This window comes from Oculina patagonica, chromosome 9, assembly GCF_052425735.1.
Source record: "Oculina patagonica isolate OP01 chromosome 9, crgOcupat, whole genome shotgun sequence".
NCBI classification, from domain to species: domain Eukaryota; kingdom Metazoa; phylum Cnidaria; class Anthozoa; order Scleractinia; family Oculinidae; genus Oculina; species Oculina patagonica.
This window is the reverse complement of record NC_135766.1, coordinates 8,118,385-8,143,941: the sequence shown is the minus strand read 5'-3', so window position 1 is coordinate 8,143,941 and position 25,557 is coordinate 8,118,385. Positions and strand designations below refer to the sequence as shown.

General features: G+C 38.6%; 1 protein-coding gene and 1 non-coding gene across 2 annotated transcripts in view; both read right to left on the bottom strand.

The window, feature by feature from the left end:
• Positions 1-17,624, bottom strand: part of LOC144665659 (uncharacterized) — a 28,806-nt gene extending 11,182 nt beyond the window's left edge. The window contains exons 1-3 of the mRNA XM_078526930.1: positions 16,883-17,624; positions 5,789-6,019; positions 118-540 (exon numbers count right to left, since the gene is read on the bottom strand). Of these exons, the coding sequence (XP_078383056.1) occupies positions 118-540; positions 5,789-6,019; positions 16,883-17,585 (1,357 nt within the window). The 5' untranslated portion in view covers positions 17,586-17,624. The remainder of the gene's footprint in view (positions 1-117; positions 541-5,788; positions 6,020-16,882) is intronic.
• A 7,164-nt stretch (positions 17,625-24,788) lies between these two features.
• Trnan-guu (transfer RNA asparagine (anticodon GUU)) lies at positions 24,789-24,862 on the bottom strand. Its single transcript has one exon. It is a non-coding gene; the product is annotated as a tRNA-Asn (tRNA).
• Positions 24,863-25,557: the final 695 nt, after the last annotated feature.

Sequence of the window (25,557 nt, the reverse complement as noted above, 5' to 3'; positions counted from 1 at the left end):
GAAACCATTACATATATTGCTGACCACAGATATGACTCACTCAACTTTGATGCAGTTTTCCTAGCAGCTAGTAAAGCAGTAATAAAAACCAATAAATATTTTAAATAATCAACTCACGCAAATTTTTTCTAAAAGAACGTCTGCATGCCCAGTAGTCCTCTTCCAGAATGGTTGTTTTCAAGGTTAAAGACTCAATGCCAAATTTCCTTTTAATCCTCTCTGTCACAAGGCACTTCTCTGCTACTTCATTCAGGTGACCAGAGCAATAATCAGTCCACAGTCTCTCAAGATTCCCGAATGTACGGCACTGGACCACTAAAATCAGACTGCTTGACTTTATCTGTTTTATGTGTACACTAAGAGCACCTGTTAAATGAGAATAAAATGCTGCCAGGCCTTCTTGAGTGGAAATATCATTGATAGCAATATAATCTTTAACTATCTCATTCATGATTTGTCGAAACTCCTCTTGTTTCTTTGAATGGTTCTGTCGGTTTCTGGATGCAACAGTTGCTACTTTGATTACCATGGGCAAAGTGCCTGCAGAAGGCAAAGAATAATTACAATAATTAATAATTAAATTTTCGTATGTTGCAATTAAACATTAAAGTTACATGTATTAATATTAAAGTTACATGTAGCCTGAGAATCAAAAACATTAATTTCCCAGTCATGCATAGTAAGACACAACCATATATGAAATTTCCCTAATTACATCGATTGTCATCGATTGCTGTCGATTGTTATCGATATCTCGCGGCGTACATGGGCAATCCCCAGGACAATTCCCCAGGATATCCGGATATAGATTTAGGCAATCCTGATATGACTGATCGTGAGCGCACGACATCTAAAGAGCTTGCTAAAGCAAGAGACGTGACACTCATAATAAAATGCATGGTCAAAGGCTACCATGCCTGCGACCTCACCATAGAAGATGGTGAGGCACTCAATGTGGCTACAAGAGGAAAGGGGAAAGCGTGGAAACGCTTTTAAAGTTATTAATCAGCGTGTATAATAAAACCCATATTGAATCAAACCAAATAGAAAACGATCGATGGTAATCGATGAAAATCGATGACAGTCGATGAAAATTGATCATGTTAGTCACAACTGAAGATTTTCCATCATCAATTGGTCATCGATTTCCAATATCAATCGATGCATTGGCATCGATTGTTATATAATTGATTGATATCGATTCTCAGTTTCATCGATTGGTCAGGCCGGGAATATAGTCTAAACTTTTTTAAGTTCATGGCAAGATGTCAACAAGTGATATGAATTTTTGTCATAATTTAAATTTGCACATTCTCCATCCCAGTATAGTTTCAGTTGTTTCACTGGACACTTTCAGACAAAGAACATTAAAATCTTATTTTGGATGAAATTTTCTGAACTTTACTCAACACTATCAGAAAAGAATATGTCATTTTAACGTAGTGGTTGTTGTCACAATTATCATGTTATCTCAGATAACATGATATCGCTTCCAGCTAGCCTTCGTAATATGAGTTCTATTTTTAGTTTTAAATCTCGTCTTAAAACATATCTTTTTAAATTAGCTTTTTTTAACTTTTAGATCTAGTCAATAATGTGTTTATAGTTAGTATATTTTAATATTTTTATGTTTTAATACTGTTTTGTATTTAGTTAGCATATTTTAATATTTTTAAGTTTTAAAGATGATTTCCAGTCCGTACTGCGCAATCTCCGCCTGCAATGTTTGTGAGTCTCACAAACAGAAGAATGTTCACTAGCAAAAATAAAAATTCCGGGACAAAACTTACCTTTTTCTTCATTATTAACGCCTGAGATATCCTTGCAAAACAATAATGGTTGAGGTCACACTTAGGCATTTTTTACCATAGTAAAGTGAAGTTTACCATAGTAAACACAATTTTATGTGTGACCGCTTTTTGTCACTTTACCATAGTAAATGTACATTTGGTTTGTCGCGATAGCAACGGCGGCAGGATGAAAGTAAAGTTTACTGTAGTAAACTGACCTGAAAAAGCATGGTTTATCATGCGTTTATCTAAACTTTGTTTATTTAAGTGACAGCTTGTCTTCTTTTCGATATGAAGCATCCTTAGCTCCGGAAACTGTGTAGCACGTCTAATGAAATTGCGCCATTTCAATACTCGTGCTTTCTTGTTAAAGTCTAAAGATACAGTGCATTCGTGCAAAAGACTACGTACCTTGAAATATCAACAGAAATGGCGGAAAACAGCTTCAATTCAAAGTAAGAAAAACTCATCAGTAGATAAAAATTTTGAGCTACAAAAGTTGAGATGTTTTTGAAACAAAATATATATATATCGTGCTTTTAACTATGCGACCTCAGAACTTAAATCATGGTTTTTAGCTTTCCACAACGACGCTTTATTATTCCACCGGCGGGTTTCACCGATGAACAACCATTACAGCAAGGTCCCTTCCTTTTCGGAAGGCCAGACATGGCTTTTCCAGGATTCAACTTCAGCGGTGTTGAACCGCAGTTCCCGGTGAACTTTCCATTCAACGCTCAAGGTGAAGTTTCAGTTCATTCAGCGTTTCGGAGGAACACTCCAGTGGAGCAAGCCAGGGTACAAGCCAGGGAACAACCGCATCAGCCAAAGAAGTCAAGCCAAAAATCAGAGTCGACGCGTAATCGCTGGACCAAGGGAGAAGTAAAATTGCTTATTTCTATCTATGGCGAGGAGTATGGAAAACGTGACAAGGGGCGAAGCCTGGAGCTCATGTGGGAACGAATAGTGGCCAGACTTGTCACAGAAAGCAAGGAATTGAACGACCATGTTTGTGATAAGACGGCAAAGAACTGCCGTGATAAAATGAACAATCTTAACAAGAAATACAAGGCTGTTAAAGATAAGAGCAAACAAACAAGGAGAGGGCAGCGAGGGGATTAAGTCTTTCCCTGAGTTCAACGACCTGGACGAAATTTGGGGGACAAGGGACTCTGTTAACCCCAAATATGTTATTGAGGCGAGAACATCATCAACATCATCAGCTGCTACTCCTGTTCCAAGCCCTAGTTTCTCCTTGGCTGATAAAAGCGCTGTTAATACCTCAAACAGCAGCATTGATGAGAGCGAACAAGAGATAGCTGAAGAAGCTCCTATGGCCCAGGCACTTGGAAAGAAGGCGACTGAAAGCCTCAAAAAGAAAAAGGCAAAACGTGCTTTGGAAGATGCGGACGAAGCTGATGATGACTTGACAAATGAAGACGAGAGCCTGGCACAGTCTGAACGCCTGTTTTTTAAAGCAAAGAATCAGTCAAAGAAGGGAAAGTCGAAAGCTATTAAAAAGAAGGAGAAAGAAAGTTCCGATATTCAGAGTAAAGAAGACGAGCTCCTTTAAGCGAACTCATAAAATCTCAGGTGGAGGCTGCAAAGAGGGCAGAAGGAGAGAAAAAGGAGCTTTTCGGATACCTTCGGGAATCTGATAACCGCACCCAAGAATTGGTCCTTGGTGCCATCAGAGAGTTGGGTGCAATTCTAAAAAAGTAACTGTGGCCGACGAAATGTTCTCAACTCACATTAAGCTGATTGTTTGTTTCGGTAACGTTTAATTTTTTACGGTACAATGATTACTTTATCACCCCCCCCCCCTTCTCAAACACCCCAAATAACATTTATCTCAATAATAAAATGAATTTTAATGAATATAAATCAAGATGAACAAGTATAAAGTTTCTTTTTCAACTTTGTTCCAGTTTCAAATAGTGAAGTCTATAAAAGATTATGGTAATTGTTTTATGATTTTTTACACGAACACTGAAAAACGCAAAGAATAAAGCAAACATTTACAGTGTCAATTAACGAGAACTGGTGATGTTTTGTAATTGCGAATTTTCTGAATAAAAAAGTTAATAATTTGAGTCATTCATGTTACTTGAGGCTAAGTTATGCTAATTTATATGGTCCTGGGATGGAAAATGTCCTCATCAGTTAGCGAGATATGCAGTCAGTGCTTGCCTAACTGCCCGTCCCTGTCCTATTGCAGCAGGTTGGTCACTGTCTTCCTCGTCATCATCATCATCATCATCATCATCATCATCATCATCATCAGAGTAGTCGTCGTCTTCGAACTCGTCCCCTCTTAAAATGCAGATGTTGTGCAAAATACAACATGTCAGAATGGTGTGTGGAACTTTTGCGGTGCTTTCTTCAAGTGCCTTTAATAAGCATCTCCATCGACATTTCAACTTGCTGAATGCCCTTTCCACGATAACCCTGGTTTTGCTCAAAATTTTGTTAAACTTCACCTGATCTCGGCTTAGGTTACGTGAATGAGGATAAGGGCTCACTAACCAGGGTAGAGCGGGGTAAGCAGAATCACCAATCAGAAGGGGACGCACCATTACTCCATTTATAGGTTTTACAGGTTCATTCAAAATATCATTGTTTTCAGCTCTCAGGTGCAATGTGCTTAGTCGCAAAACTCTGGCATCATGAATACTACTGGGCCATCCAGTGCTCACATCTATAAATTTTCCAGTAGCGTCTACCACACCTTGAAGATTAATAGAATAGTTTTGTTTTCTATTAAAATAGTCTTCATGGTTAACTTGAGGTGCTTTAATGGAGACATGGGAACCGTCTATTGCTCCGATTGCATTTGGAAAGCCAGCTATACTTTCCATTCTCCTCATCGCCAGTGCCACGTCTGCGGGATCATCTGGAAATCGAATGAAATCGTTTTTGTGGCGTATCAATGCTTCCATGAAGTCTTCACAAATCTTGATGACCGTTGACTTCCCTTGTCTGAACGTTATTCCCGTCGTTCTGTATGAATTACCGGTTGCAATTCTCCATAAGGCAATCGCAATATGTTTATTTACAGGAACTGCATTTCGGAAGCGAGTATTTTGTCTTGAAAGATCTGGTCCAATTAACTGGCAGATATAATCAAAAGTCTCCTTTGATACTCGAAAATCGTTTTTCCACACTGGGTCGAAAAGACTGGATTTTGATAAATTTCTTCAAACCAACCTTGTGGTCTGGGATATACCCACGCTGCTCGTCTTGGCCGCTGCAAGGCTAGTCTCATTCTCCTGCTCTGCAGAATCAGTCGTTCCAACAGGAGAGTAGTCATCCGCTCCTGCTGTCTTCTCTTACGAAGGAAATACATCTGCAATGCGATGAATCTAGATCTTCTTACTTTACGAATAGCGATTATTAAAACGAGAAGAGCAGCAATTGAAAGAATCACGCGCTCAGACTCCATGTTGAAAATATTCCCAGACGAAAGTCACGCAAGTACAAGTGGAATGTCTGGTGAATATTTGTTTTTGTCATCAAATTGCCATTTTGATTGACAGACCAAGACAAGAGGCCATCTGGCTAATGTCTAAGTCAACAAGCTCACTTTACTATAGTAAACTTTTGTTTGCTTTCTTTTACGATGGTAAAAACATTTAACTACGGTAAAAGCGTAAGTGTGACCTCAACCGATAACGAGTAAAAGAAGCTCGACGGTATTTCAGGACGTTTTAGCTCATCGTGAATTCTTGAACGAAACGATCCGTAATGGCGAACTAAAAAACTTCATTTACGCTATCACCGAAGTGTAACGTTTCAACGAATTCAAAACAAAAATGAAAACAAACCCTGAGTCTGCGCAGTACGGACTGGAAATCATCTTTAATATTGTAATGTGCTTTTGCTCATTTACATGTTAAAAAGCGCAATATAAATTTATAAATTATTATTCTTATTATGTGTGTAGTCTCAGTGTGGCATATAGCCTCTTTAAATTCTGGCAAGAATTAAGTTGTACATACCTTCATCTTGATTTGGTTGTGACACAATCCTTTCATTTTTCTGGGCTTGAATGTTTCTTGTGCCTTGAGGTTCTCTATTTGCACTGACTGGTACCTCATGTCTTCCTCTTCCATCAACTTGAGATTTTTGTTCTGGAGGGATCTCTGTCATTAGCTCTGGTTTGCTTGAATCAGACTGCTGTTGAACAGCAGATTGCTCTCTTGACATTTCACCAATGATGCTGAAAGGCCCTGTACATGTGTTAATAACATTGGTTCAGCATTGACAATCAAAATTGCTTAATAAAGTTGCAAAAGAATACCACCTGCAGCTGTTACGATGAAACCCACAGAACTGCATGAATGCCGAAAATCATTTCTGGAATGTTTATTGTAAGTTCCATTAAATTATCCATACCTCCTCACAGAAGGGACTTTTCCTTAAGACCCCCCCCCCCCCGAACCCTGAACCCACCCAATTAAGCCTCATACATTTCCTTAAAGTTTTAGGCATTTAGGACTCCTGCCAATTCCTCCACTGGGGGGAGGGGGGAGGACTGATTATTTGGAACCACACATTGTTTCGCAACCAATCAGATGTGAGATTAATCCACCAGAGGTAACTGTAACAAACCACAAGAATAATAAATAAGTTATAAGCTGAATGGTTTGGATTAGTCACAAAAAAAAAGTTGGCTTTTTCTTCCACATTAAAGTGCTACTATGACGTTAAAGGCTCAAAAATACCTCACGGGTTGAATTAGAATAACAATTAGCATAGAAAATTGCACGAAAAACAAGCCCAAATTAAAGTTTTTGTTGCTTTTCATGTGAGTTTCAATACATATTGTTATAATTATAATTTCAACCAAGCCTTAAGCTTGGAATAAGGTGGTTTAATGTCAGCCGGAAATTATCAGAAATAAACGTTAAAATAAAACAACTTCTGATGTTCATAATGGATTGAAAATTGGCAAGGTGAGTAAGAAAGTCTAATCGTACACGAAAAATTCGAAAATTTGATCATAGTAGCACTTTAAATCCTTACTGTTTAAAATTGTTACAAAACCTTAATTTTTATTCTTTTTTATTTCAAAGCTTATGTCACTGAGTAATTTTACCTGTTGTCTACATTTTGTCTTGTCCTGCGAGCTTTATTTGCTGTTTGTAAGTAGTAATGAGACATTTAAAATGAAAACTCGCTCTTATAATTTTTAACATTGTCAAGCGCCCTTGAACGTGTGGAAAGGGCGCTATACAAATGATTATTATTATTATTATTAATTTTTGAGTTCTAATCTGATTGGTATTTTCTGTGTATTAACCCTTGTAAAAATTTTACCGCGATCGCGCCGCGACTGACGCGATCGCGCCGCGATTTGTTGTCATCGCGACGCGATCGTGCGTGACGCGATTGTAAATGAACGCAAACGCGCCGCGATAGTTGCGATCGCGCCGCGAATGTCGCGATAGGCGCGATTGATTACCACCGCACCGCGATTTGGGGGGCTGGAATAAATCTCGGGAAGTGTTCCCGGCGAGAACTCACTTCTCGATCACCGGGAGAAAGTCAATATGCTTTGAAACTCTCACAAATCATGCTGTGGTCGTAACGCAAATCATGACTTGTATTGATGAAATAAACTTTAAGTACTAATCAAAGTAGTTATAAAACTAGTTTGATTTAAAATGTCGAAAAACATTTTATTACGTGACGGTGAGCCGTGAGGACGTGATTCCCACGAGAAAAGTTTTATTTAGTTTTAGTCTAGACGAACTGGCGCGACAAAGCGGCGCGTGATAATGAGTAAAGATAAATTAAAAGATAAGAATTTTTATTTCTTAATAGTCCGTTTTTTAATCTTTTCAAACACTTTGTTTCTCTCTTTTCTTATCTTTGAGGAACCTTAATACCTTTGAGCAATCCAATGACAAATTTCTGTCGGCCATTTTCTTCAAATGCAAATACAATCAGGAATTCGCTGCAATTGCGTTTTTTGCATTGAAAAATCCTCTATATGGCATTTACAATGTAATTTAATTGTGGCTCCGAAGAGGCTGTCAGAATGAGCTTTTTTTAGAGCTTTATATTTACCTTCCCGTAGACCACGATCGTAGACCACACACATCGAAGTCCTTTCCTGCCTTTTGCCGCAAGGTGTCGTGAACTGAGCGTTACGATTGGCTGAGTTAGGTCACGTAGTGCATAGTACACGCAATCGCTACGCCATCCCAAGCAGAAAAGAAATTTTATTTCGAGAAAGTTGGTATGTTTTCTCTTCACAATCAGGACTGGAAAAATGTGTTCTTTTTTAGCTGCTTCTGTTAATAACAAGAGTTTAGAAGCGACCTAACTTGAGGGAAAAGCGTCTCTGTGAAAACTGCTAGAATTTGTTTTGTTAATTCGAGTGACAGCTTGTTTATAATTTCAACAGCTAGCGCTTCGTCCCTTCGTCATGGACTTTGTTGACTGAACTACAGCTAAACTGTGAATATAAAAAAAAAATGCAAAACTCGAACAGTGGAAAGAGGAAAATATTTTGACGGTAAGGACCATTCAATGCAAAGTTGTACCTGTTGATGCTTGGGTTGTATTATTTAAAAAAGCTTCGGGGAAAAGAAAGCGCATCTTCGACGGTTCGGCTTCTTCGCAGATGCAAGAGATAGTTCGCTCGTTTGGTAGATCACATCATTGCATCTTCTTTCGCTTGAGCACGAGTAAAAGGTTAGTTGCCGTTATGTATGTGTTGTTCACATTTTACAGAAGAACTGTTCACTTATTTGCTTGTAAACTAAAGACTCAATCACGCTCTCCGGCTTTGCGAAATTTAATTGTGCTCGGCAGCGAAACTGGCCGTCTTTTTCTGTAAGCTTCTGTAAATAAATGATGTTGTTTCGATACAGTCTGTGTGTTTGTTTTGTCGGTATGCAAAACGCCAAGATAATTGTTTTTAAATTTATAGATTTAGGCGCGATCGCGGCGCGATTCCCGACCCATCGCGGCGCGATGCGAGAATCGCGGCGCGATCCAAGCTCAATCGCGGCGCGATCGCGCCAATCGCGGCGGCCAAAAACGCGCCGCGATTGCGGTAAAATTTTTACAAGGGAACTATTTAAGAGTTGTTCTCATTCACGAAAACAAGAGGCTTTTTCATTCAACTGCTTGTAGTATTTTAATATAGATGTTGTGGTTTAATTTTGTATTTGGTTTAAAAATTTTTAATACCAGTTTTATTTTTATTTTCATTGTCTCATATTCATTATCATAATCTGAAACAAAAGGAAATAAAAATCAAACTGGTTTGAAAAATTTTGAACCAAAGATAAAATTAAACCACAACATAGACATGAATTTATTCAATGTAAACAATCGGGTTCATGCACGCCGCACGTAACACTGAAAATGCTACAGCAAATAACACACTACAAAACGTGCAAAGATATAAAAACATTGTTTTAATTGTAACTCCTTTAAATTATACGTTTCATTTCTGGGATTTAGAGCCATTTTAAATGCAGGAGGAAATGGAGAACTTGAAATTACGAAATAAAGAATATGAGACCGAGAGAACGCCGATGTCTGTTTCAATACAACAGTTACAGATCATTTCAGGACAAAATTCCACAATTAAGCGATGTGCCTACTTATAGAAAACAACTGAACAGCATGAAACTTTAGTTTACTTCAAAATAACTGAATGTGACCGGTCAACATGACCGGCAAGTGGAAAGTTTGACCGGACAAATCCCCAATCAGACCGGCCATTATTTCCAGCCCTGGCCAGGCTAAAAAAAAAGGCTACACCTAGTATGGTATTTTTGCAGAGTCTCAGCACTTGTAGAGTAAAAAAAAAAGGGGTGAGGGCAAGCTGTTTTTAAAGACACGTTGCCCAGCTACCAGCAGCTGCTAGAGAAAGCCAAGCTACCAACACAATAATAGGAGACTTATATAATTAACAAGACAAATGAATTTTAATGTATAAGGTTAAACACGATTTCTGCTTGCAGACTATATCAATGTAACATGTTTTTGACTAACAGCCACACTTATGGTTTACAGAGGAGAGATTTTTATCTACCTAGATTTAATACTGTTTCGTATGGAAAACATTCAATTCGATATCTGGGCCCAAAACTTTGGAGCAAGATGGCAAAATATGAAGAAAGATTGACCGGCAGTTTAAAGACCTTCAAGGCCTGAAGATATGTAGACTTGATCTAAGTAATATCCTAGCGGATGGATGTAGTTGTTGTCAGTGCATATATATATATATAGTTATTCACGTTAAGTCACACCAAAGTCTTTATAGTATTCACACAAAATAATTTGCGAATGATGCCTTCCAACTGCGCAGAAAAACAAGTACGTGCTTTCGCAGATTTGGCAACCCAGAAAAAAGTTACAGTCCGCTTTGGAAGCCGACTGAATCTAGTGCTAGGACAAACGAAGAAAACATATGTACATGTCACAGTGTTTTGTCCTGAATTGTAAAATTATCAGAAAGGGCGGGTAATTAAATCAGCCTATAATTGTTAACTCCAGTTATAGCATGAGACTCTCCATCTATTTGCAAGACTCTTGAAACGCTTTGTCTCGTCTGGGACTGATACCACAAGGAAAGCACCAGTTCTCCCCCCGATTGCCAAAGTTAAGCCCTGTTGGGCAGGGTTACTTGGATGAGTGACCAACTGGAAATATCCCTTGTTGTGGGTTTCCTTTTTTTTAATTTCCCAGTACAAACTTAGAAACTTTTAGGTCCTTCCATTTTCATTCTAACAGCTTCATTGACTTCGGCCCTGTACGTTTCATTGTCTCGAGCGGGGCAAGAAAGTCTTCTGTAAATAATAATGAAATCCTCACTCAATCACTCGATATCCTACATGCATGTACCTTGAAATCCTGGCTCGAAATTGACCTCGAAGGATTAAGAAGATAATATGGAAACCTTCATTTTATGGGATAATACCAGTATTTACTGTTTTTGTTTTTTGTTATTGTTTTACGTGATAAAGTCGAGCAATCATGACTGTAAACAAGCCACAAACAATATTGCACCCTGGTTGAATCAAAGTCTCTTCGAGATACCGACTTTTTTGCATGAAGTATGAGTCGAAGGTTTATCCTGTGCATTGTTCTTCGAACTTATCATTACAGTTGCTTTGTAGTTTAGTTTAACAATTTCCTATCCTTGCGGAGGAAATGCAGCCATATAATTTTGTCAAAAATGGCTCGTCCGCCCCGGGTATTTATACACATATTCCTCAACATTACACAAATTAACAGTGCAAATTTCACCGAGATCTGACAATTCTATACTTTAAAATTGCGAGGACCTTTCGAGGCAGTCAATTACGGCAGTGAAATTAGCAAATGATCGAAACAGCAAAATATGCATTTGACGCTTTGTTTTTGCGATGCCATATTTGACTTGTTATAGGTAGACCGCTGTTCAATGTGTTCAAGGCCGTATCGTTACGATTGCTCCATGAAAAAGCACGAAAAAAATACGGATATTTCCACATTGAGGCTTAAACAAATCGATACACTCATGCTGCGTTTTGTCTGGGCTGACTGCGAGGGTCAGATGTCAAGACAGCTTCTTCGTGGGCTTAAGAAGGATTAAACAAAAGCCATATATGCAGTGAATGCTTCCGAATTATATTTGAAGATGAAATACGAAAGAAATTCCACTCGAACTGCATAGATACAATGGCATGTCGTAAAGCCAATTCATGCAACATTGCTGTCAATGCGAGGTCACATCGACTCGGATTGTAAAGCAATTTTTAACCGCTCCAAAAAGCCCCCATCTCTTGCATTTGTTTTAACTTCAATAATATCACTTTAAAAAGAGCGAGTTTTTTTTGGTATGGTTTATTTTTGACGTTTGTAATTTTTAAACAATGTAAGTGCTAGTGATTATTTATTCGTGTTTTAGCGTTAGTTATGCAATCCATTGTTAGTGCGACACTTTTCATAGATCGTCTTTCAGACACACGTGCGTTGAGATAAGAAAGCTGACATGTCACTTTTTCAGTATTGTTATATAACGTTTGAAAATTTGACAGGTCACGTTTTTTCTGCGAGATCGCAAGTGATCACCCACGGCGGAAAGTAATCCCTTGAGAAATTAAAACAGTCCCTTGAGAGTTAACAAGAATGTGGTTCGAGATTGCCCAACTTAACCGCTATTCTCCTTCCTTTTGCTTGTAAACAAGCAAAAAAGTCGAAAAAAAGGAAACAAAAAAATTAATACGTTCCAAGTACTGCTGTCTACAGGTCAGCAAATTGGTAATTATTTGATCATGAGTCATAGCAAAAATAAATAAATTCATTAAGAACGTTGTGCTGTTACTTTTTACACCGATTTAATAGTAACAACCGACTCGGACCAGTTGATCGTGCATACATGTATTCCGCAGTAAATTGCGCTAATTTTTTCTGGTTGGTGTCAAGGATGCTTAAAAAGCACTTACTTTTTAATGTGATCTTCTTTATAGTCGTAAACAAATTTGCGAATAGTGTTAAGGATTTTTTTATTTTTTATTTTACAAAAGATTATGGATTCTGGAGGTTCCTGAGGTTCCGCGGTCTGCTGATCCTCAGTATTTAGTAACACCCCGGAGTCTGATGATATTATAGAGAAGTCAAGGGCTTTTTTGAAGAAAGTTTTTATCTCTTGTGTCTTTTTTCTTGTCAGACATCTCCTGGACTGAATATGCTAATATTTACTTCTTATCTAGGGGCAACCGCACAAACAAGATAGTGACAATCATTTTTTTTGTGATTTTCGTGGTCGGTTATAACATTTAACATTATTTCACTGTTATTGACTCTCCGAGATCATCCGTTTACTTATACCTACTAGAAGATGGTTTTCCATGTTCTATAAGAAAATAATGCACGCTTGAGGTCTAAAAAGGGTGCTAGTGGATGCCCGAGCCGTAGGCGAGGGCATTCAGCTGCTTTTCTAGACCTCAAAAGTGCATTATTTTCTTATAGGACATAGGAAAACCATCTTCTAGTGGGTTTAGAATATAGCATTAAAAAGGGCACAGAACTTACAAGACTCGCGGTCGCTTACGGCATTCACAAACGCACGCAACATCGGTAAAGTGAAAGTTTAGTTTATTCTTTTCTTTGGCGGCTTCTTTATAAATAAACCGAGATACCCTTTCATTCATATTTCCTATTTATAGTCCTTTCTTCGACTACCAAAAGATTCTCACAGAGCCGTCAAATCTAGTTAAAATATTTACGCATTCAAGTCATGTTGGTTAAGCCTACTTCAACTTCATTCAAATGAAAAATTTCCATGCCTTCGTTTCGCAGCAAGTTTTTCACATTCGCCTCCAATTTCAATTAAAAAGAACAAAAGTGGAGTGTTCTGTCTTTAGATTGTGGCTTAAAAAAGGTTTCTTACCTCAAAGCGTTTCTAGAGTCCGGCTTGTTTTGCTAAATAATTTTCAATCAATTTCGGGCAGTTCACGGCAGAATAGTGGCGTACACAACTCCAAAAAAAAACAACAAATTTCAGCGATTCTTTCTTCGTCTGTCGCTTCCTTTGGCACTGCTTACTTCCATTTAAGCAAGTGAACCGTTTCTGATAAAAACTTCCTGCTTTAAAGCAGGATTAAACAATAAAACAAGAGAATAGAGGCGAAGTTGTTCAGCGAAATTCGACAAACAATTCGCACATCCGGGGTACCGGGCTTCTATAGTTTTCAGCTATGTTCTATAAAAATAATGCCCGCTAGAATTCCATCGCGCGTATGCAGCGGCTATATTCTAAATGTAGTTAGAAAATACCATGAACGCCACATCCATGAAAGAGGAAAAGTAGAGCGGTACTACTTATTCGGGGAGTGTCACGGAGACAATATACGGAGCAGGATATCCTCTTTTAGCCTGAATTTCAGACATCCCTCCTTGGTCGCCTACTCCCAGAAGAGACGTCTGAACACATTTGGCTCTAATGCCGTCCGGTGACGTCACTACACTTTGGTTTTAATTCATGCGGAAAAGTTTCTGTCGAGGCCATAAAATTGTGAAAAAAAAATCGCTTCAATAAAGGATTACAGGGCAACAAATTGTTTTAATAGTAAACTATTGTAGACTTGCGACAAATGAATGAGATTTTAATCGACTGCAGGCTATATTCTTTTACGGAACCGATTTAATCTAAACTGATTTGCTTTATCTCAGTTATCTAGCGATCAAAATATAATATGCGACGCAGCGGACAAATACAACACACTCGTGAGTACTTAAATGAATCAATTTAGACGGTTACAGAGGCATCAAGAAACGGAATTCAATACAAAAATATCCTACTTGACCGTGGGAACTGAGTTCAGAAATCACTGGCTCATCGAGGCTGCAGGACATAAGCGTCGAGCGGCTTTGTTGACAAAACAAGAATACATGTACGTATAAATTTGGCAAAACACTGCATGTCGAAGCGACGAATGCCGCCAGCTTAAAACCTACCGGTTTCCATTACTATTCTTCATCCGTAGATAAACTAATAAAGTAATAAACTCAAGGTAAATGACTAGTAAATTCATTTCTGGGAAGGTGAAATCTTTCGAACTCTTTCCAAACGTTTTCAAATTACTATTCTCGCGCGGTAAAATTCAGGCATAATTTCACATAATTATGCAAATAATTTTTAAATCAACCAATCAAAATCACTACCCGGTTTTCGGGTAGTGACGTCACCGGACGGCATTAGAGCCAAATGTGTTCAGACGTCTCTTCTGGGAGTAGGCGACCAAGGAGGGATGTCTGAAATTCAGGCTAATCCTCTTTGAGAAGTGTGCCCGTGTAAATGTTAAATTTTGAAAGAAACATCTTCAAACTGATAATGGATACGGAGTGTCCGAAACATGTCTTTGAAATTTAGAAGTGTGTTTATTTTTTCAAATGTTTAATTTCGCTCATACTTTTATGAAATTTCGCTAATATTTATTTGAAAGGTGCGATAGTCTTTAACTTTCTAAACATGCACGATAGTAGCCCTACACCACTTATATATCAAACAACGTAGCTCCTAGCTTCCTAGTCAGCAAAGGAATCAAATTGTGTACAATTTTTGCTGGACGCACATTCTTGGGACATTTGCCCAGCAAAATTAAGATAAAGATATACGAACGAACATTTCGCTCGCATAGCTTGATTTGTCGGTGGTGTTTTTTTTTTCTACACTACAAGCGTTCCAATTCTATTGACATCAGCGGTCGAAGTCTCACTGAAATAGCCGGCGTTCGATCTCAACATACTGAAATATAAAAAATTACTGTTGCGTTTGTTCAGCCTTTAAACTTTTAAATAAAACGGCATACTGACTTTAAAAAAAAAGAGAAAAAAGAAAAATAATGGCTTCCATTTGGATTTGAACCAACGACCAAGGCATACACAACTTCTGTAGAAGTGTTTTCTACCAACTTAGCTATCGTAACTTTGTATGGTACAGAATATTTTGTTTTGTATATTTTAACTGATATTATATTTGGACGCGCTTTAAAAAAAACATGTTTAATTACTCGGTTATGAGTAAGCAAAACACTAAAAAATCGCTTTGTTTTAACTTGTCGTACAGAGATAATTTCCACCAAATTTCTCCACTGCATGTTGCAATAATATTCAAGCGTAGCGAATGATTTAAATTTATGCAATTACAGGGCAATGTATGGGCACGTTGCACAGAATTGCTTATTTCTCGAATCTTGATTGATCCACACCAAAAACAAAAATGTAGGGTTATTAAGAGTCATACAAAGATACTTCATGCCACATTTTAAAATGAAAGGTGTAATATTCGAGCGCCGTGAGAAATGAATTATTTAATCACAGAGATGATTTACATAATTACAGAGCAATGTATAGGTACATCACAGAATCGCAAATTTCTCAACTCTTGAAAGATTTTTATCAAAAATCAAAACGTAGGGTTATTAAGAGTCAAACAGAGATACTTCATGCCAAATTTTAGACTGAAAGGTGTAATATTCAAGCCGTAGAATTATTTAATGGTACTTATTTCATTAATCATTACAGAGCAATGTATGGGCACGTTGAATAGAATTTCTAATTTCTCGGCTCTCGAAAGATTTTCATCAAAAACAAAAATGTAGGGTTATAAAGAGTCACACAGAGATGCTTCATGCCAAATTTTAGACTGAAAGCTGTAATATTCGAGCCATAGAATTATTTAATCGTACTTAATTATTTAATTATTTAATTTTATTTATTTTATATCTTGTTTGTGTAATTATTTTTTTTTATTTATTTATTTTTTAATTTATTTATTGACACACAAAGAACACTACTTACTTAACAAATACATACACTACTTACGATGCTAATTACAAGACATTACTTATTACATTATTTAATATACATTTTCTTTTTAAATAATAATATCGCAATAACACGCCTTACAATACCTACTACATAACAAATAGCGCTCTTACAAAAAATATTACATTATATTACTATTACATTTTAAAGTTACAATCTATTTACAAAGTTCAATTTTTTACTACTAACTCTAATACTAACTTCTTATTTATTTATAAATTCATCAATTAACTATTTAATTGACTAAGTTATTGTTTTACTAAAAAAGTTCTTTCTTTCTTTTTTTTTAGTATCCATATTTTGTCATCCGCCTGTTATCATCAACCTTTTATTATCCGCCATCGAGCTTTTTACAGAGACCTGTTTTATTCGGTTTCCAAATGCAAAAGCCTTAAAATTAAAGGTAAAGTCTCGAACAAATCATAAATGTCTTTGCTGTGTAATAAAGTTAAATTTAACCAAGTTTCTGTAGTCTTCTGTCAGCATATAATTTATTGATCACTGGTTAAACGACATGGTTGCTCGTGCGAAACGTCATTTCAAACTTTGATTGACTGAAATCTTGGAAACGTTTCCGCAGGTGTTATCAGTTCTGAAGTCGCGTATCAATGCAAACGGTGGTTAAAACCGGTTTTGTGGAGTACAAATATCGCGAGAGTAATATTGTGAGATATTTCTACTTTACAAAACCCTTCTCTAATTTTACTTGCTCAGTACTGTGAAGTATTAAATTTATAGTAATTTGTACTTACTCAGGCTTGACAAGTTTTCGCGTGACAACCAGACTGGAGAAATTCTGCTTGATCCATCATCTCGGCAGTTTAACACCCCAACAGCGTTAATGCTCTTGCCACGAGTTAAAATAACAGCACCATGGGGCTTGCGATTTGATGAACCAATAAATTCTGCCAAAGATCTGAAAGAAGATTGACCATCGTGAAGAACAAACTGCGGGTCTAGCATCACCTTCACATCAAACGGCTTCACATCAAAACTGCTTGACACCGTATCATCCACAATAGGACAGAACAATCCATTCGAAAGGTCATTTCCCTTGGTGAATGGTCGATACGTGAAAATACTGGAGGTTTTGCTAAACACCTTCGGGTCCTCAAGAGGAATCACAACTAAACCGGAAGTAGATCGATGGACGGCATTCGACTTGGCGATACTACCTAGTTTAACAGTTTTCAGAACGGATGATTTTAACTTCCTAAAATCCAAGTAAATATCATTTATATTGAAATCTTCCTCTGGGAGAACTTTGTCGCTAGTAACAACGCAACACTTGTCCTTCCAAGGCCACTGATTCATCAGATTTTTGATTACACTTCCAGAGCCAAGAGTTTTATAGCCTTCACCATCTTTGAATATTCTTATGCGACAAATTCCCAGTTCAGCTTTATGTTTCTCTCTTTCCACTTCATTTGTAGTTATTTCCCCTCTGAACGCCATTTTGAGATGTCCAGAAGTAAAACAAGTGAAGCTTGGCGACTGTCGTCGAGTCCAACTGTCGTCCAGCGACTGTCTGGGCGGGACGACAGGCATTCTCGTCCCCATAGCCCTTTCGTTTCTCTTAGCCGGCTGGGCCTTGGCACGAGGAAACAAAGGGCTCTGGGCTCTGGGGACAGAGGATTTTCCATAGCCTACGTGTAGCCGTACCCACCCCCCCCCCCCCGAGGAAAAGCGGGAGGGGGTGGGTACGGCTACACGTAGGCTAGATTTTCCAGTCCCAGATTCTAGGACTTCCGGTCCTCATGTATGCAGTCATGACGTTTCCTACGAGCAACCATGCCGTTTAGCCAGTGATCAATAGACTACAGAAACTTGGTTAATTTTAACTTTATTACACAGCAAAGACATTTATGATTTGTTCGAGACTTTACCTTTTTTTTGCATTTGGAAACCGAATAAAACAGAATGTATGAGAGAGTGGTTACGTTTTCGACTTCTGTTTAGGAATTCTTTGCTCCACACAGCCAAAAAAAAATCGAATTTATTCAAAGATCCTATGTCCCCAGAGGTCCCCAGAGCCCTTCGTTTTCTCGTGCCAAGCCGGCTTAGAGAAACAAAAGGGCTATGGGGACGAGAATGGACGACAGGGCAAGGGAGTGAGAAGACCTGGGCACAAATTTCACTATTAAAATGGAAAGCGATGGAAAGCTTGAATGCGGAATTGGAAAACCAGGAGAAACGGAACAATTCATCGGTACGAAAGGCCAGAGTCCCGGGGGGGGGGGTACTCCGGGATCCAAGTGACGGGGATGTGCGAAGGATTTTTTTGAGGGGTCGAAATTTTCGATTCTGGGATTTTTTTGTGTAGGAGAATTTAGCAGGTATTTTTTGGGTGACTTGATTTAAATAGAGGATTTTTTTGGGTATTAAAATCAAACTAAAGTGCCTTGGCGCGGCCTTGGCAATTAAGGGGTATTTTGACTAGGGATTTTTTGGGCGTTTTTTTTTTGGTCCAGGGTTTTTTTTGGGTAATGTCGGGAGACTTAGGGATTTTTTGGGGTCCTGAGTTTTGCCTCCATTCAGGAGCCATAATCGATCATCCCCGTCACTTTGATCCCGAAGTACCCCCCCTGGGGCCAGAGTACTACTGTAAGAAGAGAAACCTTGGACGGGAACTATGTGCTCGCACATTTATGGTTTAAGTCAACTGACAGTAAAGGTAAACTGGCTCTGTAGAAGACTAGTACTGCTAGTCGAAATATTTCGCCATTTAATAAAATTAAATGTCTGCCTGTCCTCATTTCTGTGGTATCACCTTTGCAATGTAAGACATTTGTTTCCACCGTAATATACGAAAATGTCAATTTAATGATAAGTATTGACATCTATTGGCTTCATGTCATTTACAAATTGAACTTGAAACCACAAGTTGCTTGAAATTTACAAAATTTGCGTGTACGACCATGGGTTCTGATAAACTATAATATATTAAAAAACTAAAATAGTACAAATGTGGCCCAACACTACTGTAAAAATCGAATACTAAAAAATCCTAGCTTTCACCGATCCACGGCTTCATCAGGGAGTGACAAGCAACATGTGTAAAATGCTGAAGGAAAACATACAAAAATCTATGAATAGCCCAAATAATCGAATTATCGCATTAGCCTGCGAACAGGCTCCCGAATGGAAGAGCAGGGCCTGAGATCGCATTTGCATTAGTGCACTTAGAAGAACTTATAAATAACCAACAGATTATAGTGTGCAGTGGCTTCAGATCGTCTCGTCTACAAAATGGTATAGTTTTCTCGTTTTTCCGAAGCTCGGCAGGAAGGTTTAGAAATGTCACCAGATAGCTCAATTTTCAAAAGGAATAAAAGAATGACAGAAAATGACTCGAAAATGTTGAATAAACTTATTAGCAAGTGTACACCAGGCCCAAAGGGTGGTGGTGGGGGGGTTCGAGGGGTTCGAACGAACTCCCTAAAATTTTTGAAGTCAACATTTTTGGGAGTTGAAAAGATAGAAAAAATTTTACACAACAGTCAAAAGACTGTGACCGGTCGATTACACGGACGACTACCTTCCTTGCCAGGATTATCGAAGGAAGCCGCAACATTTTGTCATTATAATGAGAAGTCCTTATCTTTTGGATTGGTTAATTGATGTTCGTTTTGCTTTCCATCCTTGTCGTGGCGCCCGCGGCAATCAGAACTAGGGCCAGTTTATATGGAGGAGAGTTGTCCCTGGTAGAAGGGTTACCCTCTCCCCCGAGCCATCTTTTGCCGAGCGTTTAGATGAAAAAGTTGTCCCTGTTGACCGAGCCAAAACTTGACCCTCTCGGTTCAAAAGACTGGCGAGAGTTGTTTTGAAACATCTATTATGGCTGCTTTTTCTAAAATCAGGAACGCTGAATCGTCGACAAAGACCATTTTTTGGACTAATTTACCGCCGACTTCGATTTCAATTTATCTGCAGTTTTGTTTATGCTGATTTTAGCTTTTGCGCATGCTCCGTATGTGTCAACTTGTCCCTGGTAGGCGAGGCAAAAATAACCAAACTGTTTATATGGAAAAAAGTTGGCTCGCTCCCCAGGGTCACCCTCCCTTCAAAGCGAGTGACCCTCCACCCAGGGTCACCCTGCCCCCCGAGCCAACTTTGCAATTTCTCATGTAAACGGTTCGCAGCTATTTATAAAGAAACATATGAAAAGCTCTTTCGCCTGAGGTGGCTCGGTATGGAGGGTAACCCTCCTTCCAGGGACAACTCTCCTCCATATAAACAGGCCCCTAGTTGGCTGGATAAGCAAGCATGCGCATTTATCAGAAACCAAATTTCCAGGATGTCTAAATGCATACACTCATTTCTGAAAATTTTGAATTTTTTTAAAATGAAAATTACTTTCCGATCCGAAGAGCTAATATTGAAGGAAAATGCATCCCAACTCAGAAATTATGTCAAAATGCAGGAAATGGCACTTGAGAGAACCTAAATTTGCATAATATCCTGGGAGGGGGGGGGGGGGGAGGGGGCTTGCCCCCAGACCCCCTGGAGGCTCGCGCCTTCGGCGCTCGTGTTAGCACAGAAAAAATGAAAGAACCCCCCTCTTCAGAATCCACCCTACGGGCCTGTACACACAGCTTCAAAACTTAATTTAGTCTGTACAAGATTTCTCTAAAGCGTGAACAGAAGTTTTATAGTTAATGAAATTTAGAGAAATTGGATTTTTGTTATTTGAAGGAAATTAAGTTAGAATTATATTGAAGAAATAAGATTACCAGCTCAAGATTTCTATGAGATGACAGTTGATGAGTCCAAATTAAGGCCAAATCAACTAACCATAGAAATCTCGCGCTCGTATTAGGTCTTGGCTGCTTGGTTTTTGAATATTTTATATTTCTCAGTAATTGAGTTTGAGTTTTTCAAAAGTAATACGACTTTTTTAATTTTCACAAACATGTTTCGACGGTACATCCGTCATCGTCAGTGTGACGGTTATGAAAGTTTACAGTGATTTAAAACGTGCCTGTTACAAATCATACGTTACATTGCGTTGAAAAGCAATACGCTAGATAAATTTTGAAGTTAACGGAATTAAAAAGAAGCGCGCGCGCGTGCAGCTATAGGGAAAGCGTCAAATTGATGTGTTTGACCTGTTGATTAAGGTCCGGCTTTTCCCACTTGATGTACATAGACTCCTTAAGCTTAACCTGGTACTTAGTAGGTGCAGAGTCTAAGATCTTGAAGCAGTCTAAGTTACAAGAGGTACGGCATGACTCTGAAGCCTGCAAATGCCTATAAACGTGAGAGGTTCTGTCCGATGACAAGTGCTCGTGCACGCGCGTGGAGAAATGTCGGCTTGTTTCGCCAACGTAACAAGCATTACAGCTTGCACAAGAAAATTTGTACACGATGCGCGTACGGAGCCTGTCAGGGAGAGGATCTTTCACGTTAAACAATGCAAGTTCTTAATGTTAAAAGTAGAATAAACAAATTTGATGTCGATGGGTTTACAGAATCGATCGATTAGCTTGCGCACCCTTTGTTGTGCAACACCCGAAAAATGCCCGATGTAGGGGATCTTGAAATAGTGCTTGGGCAACTCCTGTTGCTCGACACCTGTTGAAGGTCGTGTGTCGTTCCCTACTACTGCTCTCGTGACATAACGGTGGAGTAACATGTCTAATACATGCTCGGGAAAGAGATTCTTACGCAAAATATTAAATAAATTCTGAATGTCATTGTGAAAACCCAACCACGTGTTGTTGATCTTAAAGGTCCTGTCAATGAGCGTTTTTACCAGCCCCATTTTGTAGCAAAGGGGTGTAAAGCTTAAAAAATTGGTAAGCAAGCCCGTGAAGGTCTTTTTGCGATATACGGTGGTGACAGGGAATTGTGGGGATTTGTTGTTTAATAGCACATCAAGAAAAGGAAGAACCTGGTTACTCTCCCTCTCCATAGTGAAATGAATATTAGGATGTTGATTGTTAATGAAATTGAAGAAAAGGTCAGCATCCCGTTCCGAGTTGAAAAGGCAAAAAGTGTCGTCCACATAACGACGGTAGAATAAAACCTGGGAATCCCTATACTGTTCCAACCAGATTTTCTCGTGGTGACCCATGAAAAGATTAGCAAGAACAGGGGCTAGGGGGGAACCCATGGCTACACCTTCAACCTGATCGTAATATGTGTCCTTGAAAATAAAATGGGTTTCAGCGGTGGCAAATAGGAAAAGTCTTTTCAGGTCAGAAGAATTAAGTTTGATGCCAGGGTTGCCTTTGGTAATGAAGTCGACCGCCAGGTCTATACATTCACTCAAAGGAATGTTGGTAAACAAGCTTTCCACATCAAACGAAACCATAAATTTTTCCATCCATGGACAAGTCGTTAATTTCACGAACAAAAGTGAACGTTTTCTTTTTCGCGTTCTCAGTTCCTTCACGTTTACTCCACGTACCTCCCACCACTTGTAACCCTGTTATACAACAGGCTGACATAACTTTAACTTTCATCATGCAAATAATATAAAAGTTAACGCCTGGTCAGACGGAGGTGCAAGTAGTCGCGAGATGAACATGAGTACAGACCTTTGTTGGATGGCCAAATAGACAGAAGTTGAAAAAAAGCCATATTTAGGCCGTCAAGTTTGAAACCAAAATGCAAATGAATTACGTGTGATCAACTTGCGTTTACTTGCATTAGGAGGCAAAACGGTGAAAAACTTGCGCCGACTTCTGTGCAAATTTGACCCCAACCAAAGTGAACGCAAGTGCAAGCATGCATAACCTGACAAAACGGGTTGCAATTAGACGCACGTGGAAAACTTGTGTCCTCGTTTGGCCACATTTAATACCTGATCTGGTATGAACGTATTTTTGATATTCAGCTGAATCACAGGCAGCCCAAACACAAGGCAAGCAGATAACCGGACCGTGACTCTTGCTTCAGGACGGTAATGTGCTGAAAAAATTTGATTTCCAAGGCTTGGTATGGGAATGCGAAGGTTCTGCTTTTGAAAATATCATTGAGGCGAGTTGTTAACATTTATGGATAACCTTGGTTATAGTTTGTCTTGGCTTAATGTGGCTTTGGAAGTTCACGCCATCACGTTTGCGGACTCTCGGGGTCACCCGGAAGAGGAGGGGGGGGGGGTCTGTACTTCACGCGTCCGTACTTTTTACTCCCGGTCCCCGCCCATTTCTTAGTGTTTTCTTTTCTTTTTTCTATTGCAAAATATTGCGAAATGTTGCGATTTTTTCAATTTCTCCTGTTCCCCCCAACTTGGGAATCCCGCTTCCCGCCCTCGTTTCCCTCCTTTCCCCAATGTACTCCCAGGCTCCTGCCCCACTTCCCCTTCCTTCGCCCCCTGCCATCGGTAAACGCCATAATTTTTTTTGCGTTGCTTCATGTGTTACTATGTGTTGTAACTAAGTTAGGGACTGGGGCTGGTTTGACCAACGTGGTCTGAGTCTCGTCTGATTGAAACTTAAAAACACGCGCAAGAAAGGAATCTAAGGGAGAACGGAAATAGGTCTAGTGTGGAAATTTATCTGTGTCTGTAGTGTGGAATATATCTGTCGGAATACGAAATTATCTCTTAGAACAACTGTGTCATATCTTGGAATCTATGAAAGGGTCAAAATAAAGAGTATGGATCGATACAACACCATGTCAGTACTGACCTATCAGATTTAACCGTAGCCATTGACTGGCATTATTCGCAAGATACCAGCGAGATACCTGATGTAAAACCGTTGTAATTTTATACTTTTCCACTCATACCGCGTCTCTTTCTCTATATATATCAGCGTTATGTCGAAATTTTGCAGTTGGCTATTTTATCTGATGAGTGCTGCACACGTTGCAGTACGAAATATGCCAAGTCAAATCCAAGGTTGATCAGACTGTCTTCAAATATTTTGCTCTAGTATATCTATCGAGCACTCTGGCAACAGTTCTGCAAATCAACTAAGATTAGATATAGAGAGATATATGGATAAATAGAGAGGGCAACCTTTGGAAGAGGGTATGAATGGGGTTTAGTGTTTAATCCGTTATTTTACCATAATTTTTAGTGTTTGCTGTTATAATGGCCAATTTTTTAATGTTTACTGTTATCGGAGAAAATACTGTTAACTGTTTGGAGGTATATTCGTGAAAAATTTTAGCATTGTTAATTCTTATCTGCTCTTCAAAAATCGGATAAAATCAATTATGAACTTAGAGAAAACTCTCGGATTTCTCTTCGGAAATCTTCGGTATTCTTTGTAAATCTTCGGGAATATTCGGTAGTCTTCGGAAATCTTCCGAACTGATCGGAAATCTTCGAAAAATGGCCGAAAGCTTCTTAATGTACTAAACAAAATACTATTGGCCTATTTGGATCCGTTTTTGTCTCTTTTTGGAGAAAATTTACTGTTACATTTAATTTTTTACTGTTAGTGTTAAAATGCCTAAAATTTTACTGTTTCATGTTACAGAGCCAAGTGTTTAGTGTTATCAAGGTACCCCCAAGCAGACCCTCTTGGAACTAAAACTGCACTAAAAAATCAGTAAGTTTGCATGCACTACATTACTGTAGAGGAGGCAGCGATAGGGCAAGTAGAGAATTTTCTACTGCGTTTTATGACTTCTTTTTGATCAAAATCAAATGACTTGATTTTAAATCACATTGATTATTACATTGTCACGGATGAAAAAAATCGTCCTTGGATGGGCTTGAACCATCAACCTTTCGGCTAACAGCCGAACGCGCTTACCAATTGCGCCACGGAGACAACACGAATTCCGAAGTTTCAAATTAAAGATCAGATTAATTCGAGATTACGGGGGACTTTAGCGAGTATAAAATTGAGCTATAGTCAAATTGTGCACTAAATAACGCGATTTTCGACCAACTCGTTAAAATCACCAAAATTAGTAGAATATTGGCAACGTAAAGCAATTTGAAGCAATAAATTTACTGAACGCTTTCACTCACTTTAAATATATTTTCATAGTATTTTTTTTCGGCAAATTAGACACACTAAAAGTCTATTCAGTCTCAAGGACGAAAACCTTCACAATTCTCAAAATGCTCTAGCGAAGACATTATGCAGGTGAAACAATGCGCAAAATTGAAGTGCAAATAAGATAACTATTGGACTCTAATTACATTGTTTATTAATTTTCGTTCTGTGTTAACTTCTTTCTTATAAGAGTTACCGACTTTAAAACGGCAATGCCGATAGAGCACAAAGACCAAGATTTTCAGAGGATGAAAAGTGCAATACACCATATAAAGCAGTATCAACTAATTTTGGCAAATTAAAGCCAACAACGCTATCCGCAGAAAAGTGATGATAGCCTGCAATTGCAGAACTCAGCGATAATTTCCGCAAACCGCACCTGACGTTGAAAAGATTAATCATAATTCCCGGCGGAGAGTTATTAAAAATTACTTGGAAAATACCAAAATGAGCATGCTATGCAA